The sequence below is a fragment of the Triplophysa rosa genome, linkage group LG8 (assembly GCF_024868665.1).
Source record: "Triplophysa rosa linkage group LG8, Trosa_1v2, whole genome shotgun sequence".
Taxonomy (NCBI): Eukaryota; Metazoa; Chordata; class Actinopteri; order Cypriniformes; family Nemacheilidae; genus Triplophysa; species Triplophysa rosa.
In genome coordinates, this window is record NC_079897.1 from 26,723,746 (window position 1) to 26,733,188 (window position 9,443).

General features: G+C 41.9%; 1 protein-coding gene across 1 annotated transcript in view; it reads right to left on the reverse strand.

Annotated features, from left to right (window-relative positions):
• Positions 1-1,231: 1,231 nt before the first annotated feature.
• LOC130558388 (uncharacterized) overlaps positions 1,232-9,443 on the reverse strand; it is a 10,066-nt gene continuing 1,854 nt past the window's right edge. The window contains exons 3-7 of the mRNA XM_057340756.1: positions 8,520-9,439; positions 7,431-7,517; positions 7,110-7,196; positions 1,725-1,778; positions 1,232-1,603 (exon numbers count right to left, since the gene is read on the reverse strand). Of these exons, the coding sequence (XP_057196739.1) occupies positions 1,365-1,603; positions 1,725-1,778; positions 7,110-7,196; positions 7,431-7,517; positions 8,520-9,439 (1,387 nt within the window). The 3' untranslated portion in view covers positions 1,232-1,364. The remainder of the gene's footprint in view (positions 1,604-1,724; positions 1,779-7,109; positions 7,197-7,430; positions 7,518-8,519; positions 9,440-9,443) is intronic.

Sequence of the window (9,443 nt, forward strand, 5' to 3'; positions counted from 1 at the left end):
TTCATCGTTTATCTGCATCATTATGTGGAAATATAATGAAAATGCCTTTGCAATGATTGTCCAGACATCATGTTTGCGCTGTGTCTGGATGATGGAAGGAGCAGAGACTGCTGGCAGTTGATGGTAAAACATCTGAAAGCCACGTTTACTATTAATCTGTGGTTAAGGTGGGTGACACTAACATATGGGCACTTTGGTCAGCCCAGAATAAATGCAATTAAACCATTTACAGTATAGGTTTAATCACAACATTACCAAAAGACACAAGACATCAACAGCCCACATTTGAATTTCAACATTGATGATGCTTGTATGTCAAGTGTCTAAATGTGTCTCACAAAAGCAAAGAACAATTTTTGGACAGAGATCTTTCCATTATAACAGCTGCAATAACTTTACCAAAAATGTTTTTAAAGGACTGTAAATGCTGCATTACATAATTGTAATCGTGAGGCGCTTGCTAACCTGTGAGTGTGCACATGCTCATGTCCGTGTTAATTATCGACTGAATTATTGATCGAATATATGTCATTGTGATTTTTGCCAGAGATTTTAGAAATATCTGCCTTCCCCCATTCAAGTAGATAGGACTGTGGTCTTGCTATCACTAAAAAAAGCTGCCAGTAAGAGATGCAAACATGGCTTCCGAATGACAAAACTTTCTTAAATGGACTTTGACCAGATCAAAAAGATCAATGCCAATGAATATCAAACCCTTACAGAAAGTAAAGCGGCAACAGAATGCACTAAGACAATGCACTTCACAAGCAGCTTTATTGCAAAAAAATAAGCTGCCACACAACTTGCTGAGAACTGCAAGGAGTTTAAAATTTTTCAGCTGACTTGTAATATACAACACTGCCATATGTACATTTTATTAATTGTTGTAATGCAATCTTGTCAAAACAGATTTAAGTTAAAATATGTATAATGTAAAATATGTGTAATGTTAATGTGTAATGTATAACTTCAAACCCAACAGATGTATAGTTTGACTGCTTAACTTAGTTATGTAAAAAATAGTTAGCCCGAAAATAAAAATTATCTCACCCTTATGTCATCTCAGATGAATATGACTTCCTGTGTTCAAATGAAGAAAGGAATACATAAATATCTAAGATGGCATTAGGGTGGATAAATTATGAGAGAATTTCTATTTTTTGGTTAACTATTTTTTTTAACAGTGTCCAAAATGTCAAGCAGTTAAAATGCTAAAGTCAACAGATTAACCTCTAACAATTGATATTGAAAAAGTATAATAACATTTAAAACTCTTTAAAACCAGCTAAAACATGAGAACAAATCTTAGAACAGTAAAATTGTCCAAGTGGGACACCAGCTTGATACACTGCATATAGATATGATTAAAAACATGTCTGCCGCTTGTGAGCTATGCCCTTATTCCGCACATAGTCTCTAATGTTTTGTATGGTTCGAGAGTCAAGAACCGGGTGTTCTGCCTTCTTGCAAGCCTCACACTCAGGTAACGTTGCAAGCTTCCCCTTTTTGATGTGCTCTCCAAAGAATTTCATTGCGGATTTTATTTCTGAAGGGGCCCATGGTCTTTTTACATAGGTTCTCTTTGTTTTTTGTCTTTCCAGCTCTAATATAAATACACAAATACAATGGGTTAATACAAATTGAACATAACAGTAAAATGCAGTTTAATAAAGTTGCTAATGCTAACTTTGCAAATACAAACTTTGTATAAACGCCAGTCATACCTGCATTTTTACTGGATGAACTGGCTCCCCCTGGCTCCCCTCCTGTCTTTTTACCTACACAATGTGTAAAACAATTGTTCAAAATACTTTTTTATTTATTTTCATAACATATTTATCAATTAACAACAATCATGTTTGTTTCCCTCTCAGACTTGAGCTACATAGAGCAAAAACATAAAATAAGGTTATTTCTGTCAGGACCACTGTCTTCAAATATTTCAACAATAGCATATATTTAAGGTTAGCAGAGTGAAACGGTTCTGAGCAAACTCTTCGCCCGTTCATGCAGCCTTGCATGGACAGAGCGGGAGTGCAGCAATACATGTCCACCCACTAGGGGAACCAGAACAGTTCCTGATGCGTAACAGGATTAAATTAAATGATCCGACAGATACAGGAAGATGTGGTGGAGATGGGTATGGCGGTGGGTTTTGAGTGCAGCACGATTAAGCAGCTGATAAGGAGAAAAGAAAGGCAACTTAAATAGGATGCAGTCTACTGTGTGTAGGGATGCACCAATACCATATTTTCCTTTGGCGATCCGATTCCGATATTCTGAATTTCTTCCAGTGCTTTAATCTAACACACTCAGCGAGTACAGTCTCCAGCAAAATGCATTTTAAACAAAACCAGCTATCAAAATACAGGACTTGGAATACAGTTCCAAATACCGTGGTTTCCTGATTTCTGTCCTTTTTGAAGTAGCAGCTACGGGTAATGCAAAGGATCTGATTTGAATGGAACCCATCAGTCCAATTCTCGATCCAGCAAAAAAGACCCAAATCGACTCCAATTCCGATCCAGAGTATCGGATCGGTGCATCCCTAACTGTGTGTTGTATGACTATTGGTAAACGTTGATTAGCTGCACTTTATGTGATCGGCTCATGCAAGCTAGACTCACGTGACCTGCCAGAACTAACGCTATGCTTTATTTCTGTCAGGACCACTGTCATCAAATATTTAAAGCAGAGATATCATGCTATGTCATGCATTCTGACTTCTTTACACTGTTGAACGTGCTGGCTTCTCATGCTTAATATGGTCATCTTGTTAAAAAAACGAGTTGGACGAATGACAGTATTTATGTACTTGATACACTCCCCCAGCACTCCAGCTTGTTTCGAAAAGTTTTTTCTGTCGTCACAGGTATCCTATTCCTTTTATTGGGCAATTCTCCCGGAAAAGCATGGCAAGGCAAACGACAGAGCCCGCCAACGTGCCAACCAACAAGGGAGACCCGCCTACCATCAAGATTTTCTGCACTGTGTTGAGATTGGCTGAGTCTATGGACCTGCAGCTGCAGCTCATTACTCTTGCAATAGTGAAGTTTAGATGTGTCTGTTTGTTCACGGCATTTCAGTGATAGATGTTATATAAACGGTGGATATAACGCTGGATTTGCAGATCGTTTAAAACTCATAGATGGCGCGGTCCCAGCGCTAAAAGATGCTGGACATGAACTGCACACGGAGTCAAACTAAGTCATATGTCTGTTTTGTTGGCAAATTGGCATGTACGTGCATAATGTAAAAAACACGAAAGGATTTATGTGATGTGTTGCTTTCTCGTGCTGAAGTTCCGTCCCACTCTCCCTACTAGTCCATGCGCTAGCAGCTCGTGTTTTTCCAGAAATAATTGTACAGCTGGATCTCACTTTTATAAATGAGATCAAACTTAATTACTCTTCAAAGATACGACATAAGCAATACTACTGTATGGGCACTCATAATTAATATGAGATTGGCCTGTATTTATTTTCCTATGGCAGTAAATGGGGGATGAGATTGGACATCCTTCCAAATATCTTCCTGTGTGTTCAGAAGAACAAAGAAATGTATACAGGTTCAGAACAATCTGAGGGTGAGCAAATGATGACAGAATTTTCATTTTTGGTTGAACTATCCCATTAATGATCCGTCTCCCCTTGACAAATACCTGGGATCGTAACAATATACATTTACATTTAGTCATTTAGCAGACCCTTTTATTCAAAGCGACTTACAAAGAGGGAGCAATAAGCGATATGTCATACAGGAGCAATAATACAATAGGTGCCAATACAAAGTTACTGGTTTCAACAAAAGCTAGACCACTTCCTGTTGAGAGAAAGAGAGAGGGTTAGTTTTTATTTTTCATTTGTCTGTCAAGTATTCACAAAAGAGATTTGTTTTTTGAATGTTGTGATAGATGTGGTTGACCGGACCGAGTTAGGAAGAGTGTTCCACCAGGAAGGAGTTGTGAAGGAGAATGAGTGGGAAAGCGATTTACTGCCCTTATGAGAAGGCAGTACAAGACGCCGCTGGTTTGCTGAACGCAGGTATCTTGATGGGGTGTAGGAGGGTGTGAAAGTATGTCGGTGCAGATCCAGTGATAGTCCTGTAGGCAAGCATTAGTGACTTGAATCTGATACGGGCTTCAACCGGTAGCCAGTGGAGAGAGATGAAAAGGGGTGTCACATGAGCCCTTTTGGGCTGTTGGAAGATGAGGTGTGTTGCTGCGTTGTGAACATGAGCCCTTTTGGGCTGTTGGAAAACGAGGTGTGTTGCTGCGTTCTGAACCAGCTGGAGTGGTTTGATAGCCTTTGCAGGAAGACCAGCAAGGAGAATATTGCAGTAGTCCAACCTTGAGATTACCAGGGCCTGGACAAGGAGTCGTGACGCATGCTCAGTGAGATAGGGTCTGACCTTTCTAATGTTGAATAAAGCATATCGGTATGACGCTTCAGTGGTATCGTCTGTGTGAAACGAGATGTAGATCTGGGTGTCGTCAGCATAACAGTGATACAAGAAGCCATGTGCCCCTATGATGAGTCCCAAGGATGTCGTGTAGATGGAAAAAAGCAGCGGTCCAAGCACCGATCCCTGAGGGACCCCAGTGATCATGTGGTGTGCAGTGGACAGCGAGCCCCTCAATGACACCCTGAAGGATCTGCCGGAGAGGTAGGATTTGAACCAGCGGAGAGGAGAGCCTGAAATTCCTAGCGATGACCGGGTTCCTAGCAGTATCTGGTGATTGACAGTGTCAAACGCTGCAGATAGGTCTAGCACAATCAGGACCGAGGATTTAGATTCCGCCTTGGCTAGCCGCAGTGCTTCTGTGACCGATAGCAGTGCAGTCTCAGTGGAGTGGTTTGTTTTGAAGCCAGACTGCTGGTCATCCTGTAGCTTATTCTGGGAAGGGTAGGAAGAAACCTGGTTGAAAACTGCCCTTTCTAGTGTTTTTGCAATAAATGGGAGGAGAGAGACAGGTCTGTAACTGTCGGGAGTAGAGGGGTCCAATGTGGGTTTCTTCAGTAGGGGCGAGACCTGGGCCTGTTTGAATGTGGATGGAAAGTGCCGGTGAGCAGGGAGGTGTTAATGATGTGTGTGAGTGCAGGTGTGATTGTGCTGGATATGGCCTGAAGGAGATGGGAGGGGATTGGGTCAAGGGGACAGGTGGTGGGGTGGCTGGAGAGAAGTCTGGTGACTTCAGTGTCTGTCAGTGGGGTGAAAGAGGAGAGTTCGATGGTTGAAGTGAGGGTGGTGTGTACCGAGGTCTGAGGTGCTGAGAATTGCTTGCTGATGGATGATGTTTTTGATGTTTGTCTTCTGCAGTCAAAGATGAAGTGGGCGGGGGAGGAGGGGGGCAAAGAAGAGAGTTAAATGTCTTGAAAAGCTGTCAAGTGTTGGGTGCATTGCTCACCTTGGTGGTATAGAAAGACATTTTAGCTGTGGTAACACTAGCAGAAAAAGAGGAGAGTAGTGACTGGTAGTCCCTTAGGTCAGCAGGATTCTTGGTCTTGCGCCATTTCCTTTCAGTGTACTCCGTTGTTCCCGGAGGATGTCAGACAGCCAGGGGCAGGAGGGGGTGGCACGAGCTGATCTGGAGGACAGTGGACAAAGGTTATCTTGACAGGATGTAAGTGTCGAGCATAAGGAGTTGGTGGCAGTGTCAGCATCGAGAGATGCAAAGTTGGAGGGAAGAGAGGATGTCACTTTAGCAGAGAGGGTGCTGGGGAGAGAGAGAGAAGGTTCCGTCTAAAATAAACGGGTGGTGGTGTAGGTATAGTGCATGTAGGAAGGAGCATGTTGAAAGTGATGAAGAAGTGGTCAGAAATGTGAAGAGGTGTGACTTGAATGTTATCTGTGGTGAAGTTACGGATGTAGATGAGATCAAGCTGGTTTCCTGATCTGTGAGTACAGGCTGTGGCGAGGCGCGTGAGGTCGAACGAGGCTGTGAGGGTGTGGAAGTCAGATGCATAGGTAATAGCATTCTCCAGGTGGATGTTGAAGTCTCCAAAGACTACAAGAGGGCCGCCATCCTCCGGGAATGATGAGAGCAGCACGTCTAACTCTTCAATGAAGTTGTGAAGAGGACCTGGGGGGCGGTAAACTACAACAACGCTGAGCTGAGTGGGAAAAGTGATATTAACAGCATGGTATTCAAATAAATAGTTGTTGCATAGGGAAGATAGTGTGGAATAGTTCCAATTATTGTTGATAAGCAAACCTGTGCCTCTTCCAGTCTGGCGGGGAGAGTGAGAGAAGGAGTAGTTTGTGGAGAGAGCAGCGGGTGTCCATGTCTCAGTAAGACCTAGAATGTGAATGTCAGACTGGCTGGCAAAAGCATGGATGAAGTCAGTCTTGTTCACAGCTGACTGGCAGTTCCAGAGCCCCACAGAGAGAGACAGAGGTGTAGAAGGGGAGGTGTAGAAGGGGAGGTGTGAATGGGACGCGCGTGAGAGTGTCGTGCCTTGCGTCTTGGTTGAGAACGCTGTCTGCGGTGGAGTACAGGAATAAACTTGAAACACAATGTTAGTATACAATTAAATAAAAAGCAAAGGTATGTTGAATATACAGATGTGCCTTGCCGGTGTCCTTGCTCGGTTGAGTCGCGCAGGTAGAGTCGCAGGTCTTTACTCTCGTCGGTCTTCACACGAGGAGGCTGAACACGAGGGCTGACGCTGCCTGACGCAGAGGCACCGCTTAAGTATTTGTTGAGATTAGCGCGAACAGAATACAACTGGAACGCGCCTTCTCGATTAGCAAAACAAAGCCTGAAAGACTTGAATGGGCCACGGATCAAACAGCGATTAACTATTTCGGTGCTTTTAAGTGCAAAGTTATAATGTCAAGCAGTAAAGAGTGGCTAACGGCCAAACTTAATGTGACTTCAGTACCAACGGAAAAAAAACGCTAACAACTTCGCAATCAGTCAACGAATCATTAAATAAACAAGCTCAAATAATTTTAACTAACAACAGGCAACAGTCCAGTTCAACAGTTAAAAACAAGGTAACAGGGTAAATAGCAGACTCGTGCACAACTCGTGCACACAGTTCACTTGCCTTGTGATGACAATTTGCTTCTCCACATTTGACCTAAATATTAAATTAAGTAAATACCAGCATTTCCAGAGGTTATATGTTGAGGTCTGGTCCCACTGGTGTCTTCATCACTGTCATCCTGATCATCATCTTCATCTGTAAAGTCTTACAAAACACACATTGGCAGAAATGTCAAAACTGATCCNTAACAACTTCGCAATCAGTCAACGAATCATTAAATAAATAAGCTCAAATAATTTTAACTAACAACAGGCAACAGTCCAGTTCAACAGTTAAAAACAAGGTAACAGGGTAAATGGCAGACTCGCGCACAACCGCAGCCTTGTGATGACAATTAGCTTCTCCACATTTGACCTAAATATTAAATTAAGTAAATACCAGCATTTCCAGAGGTTATATGTTGAGGTCTGGTCCCACTGGTGTCTTCATCACTGTCATCCTGATCATCATCTTCATCTGTAAAGTCTTACAAAACACACATTGGCAGAAATGTCAAAACTGATCCGTTCAGCCCTCAAAATTAAGCCTCAATATTTAATATAAGCTCTATACAGCTATACAGCTCTAAAAGATGAAGGGACCACTTCAAATTTGCTTTAAATCAGCATTGTTTCATTCATTCATTTCACAACAGGATTCATTGCCATTTCACAACAGTAAATTCCAACAAAAGTACACCTCAGGAATGAAAATGGCCAGACACATTGCAGAAAATTTGGTTGTCACTCACTTTTTAGTGCTTAATGCTGTTTTGTACACACAGTTCACTAATTTACAGGAGAGAAAACCACATTTCCTACCGAATTAATTCATTTTCCAAAACTCGATGCAGCGTACATAACCTAACTTAACACCTAGTTGTTAAAGACATATTTAAACGACCACACCAGAGTTGTGTCTTCGTCTGGATGTGAAGTGCACGAAAACAACACTCAGAAAAGTCTTTGGTTTCGCACATTTGACATGGGGCTAGCCTCTATCAGGAGCCCTTCGCTAAAGTGACTGTTGCCAGATCGCTATATGTATGTACTGTACATGTGGCAGAATGACAATAAAGCAGAGTTTGCAGTTTTGTCTATGAAGATCTCAAAGTCAAAGAAAGAAAAGCCCATAATTCACCTTAAACATTTTTTTATATTTTATAAAAACAAAAAGCAGCACATCTATCAGTGGTAGTTTAGTTTTAATTGACTGACAAAACAAGCCTTTAGCAAAAAAAAGATGCGAGACACCAGAACGTTGCTTTGGTTACCAGTGTGTTAAAATGTAGTTGTCACTCCTGAAAGTTGTGCTGTGTGTATGTGGCCAAAGTTACCCAACAGAAAGACCAAGACTCATGAAATCAGGGTCAATGATCATTTTACCTAGACACACATCTATAGACAGGAAATTCAGGAAAATCTAACTTTGGAATGGTCTCTTAATTTTCCTAGAGCTGTACAGCTATGTTACATTTTTTAACCATACCTTTGATTTCATCAAGAGTTTTCCCTCTCAGTTCTGGCAGCATTCCCTTTTCAAGGGCTAAAAGCAGTTTTGAAATTTTGGCCACCTGAACAGTTGCATCAGGTAGTCTATAATATTCACGATGCACACTTATATTGTGGCCTAAAAAGTCTGCCAGTTGGTCCAGTTCATTGTGTTTTAGATTCAGAATTTGAGACGTTGTTGCCACTTGTTTTCTTAGCTGTGTGGATCTTAGGTACTCTGGATGACTTGCTCCACACTCAGCAGCAAACTTTTTAAGACAGTCATGTCCTCTGTAGCAGCTATTGCCTTTTGGTGCTGCAAAAAGGTATTCATTGTCTTGCAGAACACCACATTGTTTCCGTTTCTCAACAAGCAGTTCCAGAGCTTTTGTGATGTCTGGGTTAAGTAAAACAGCAACTTTTCTTCCTCGCTTTCCCTTTAGCTCAACTCTTGTGAAATACTTGCACAGATGCTTCTCATAGGCAGAAAGTCCCAGCTCTTCAAATGCGTAAGAGTCATCTCTTTGAAGGAAATTTTTTAAGGGCATCTTCGAGACCTCTCCCACACGACGTCTGTTGAAAAGAATGATCCTAGTCAATGTTAGCCTGGCCAGACATGCGTAGTTGTGCTCTGTTGTGTTTTGGCTAAGCTCTTGAAAGGCTGATTCCGCACTTCTCTGTAGATAGTCGTTAAGCTTGTCGATGTCTTGAGTGAGTGGTAATTTGGTGGGCTTGTTGTACTTTAAATCACTGATGGTGCATAAAGCTTTATGAGATATGTATTCAGACCACTTCGTCTTATACAGCTTTTGGAATGCCTTTGCACTGTTGGTCAACTCTGCGTCTTCAGCAATAAGAGCACGGCAGTGAAGAATCTCGCTAACTTTCAGGAGGGAGTGTCCAATTTTCAAAGCAAGGCTTG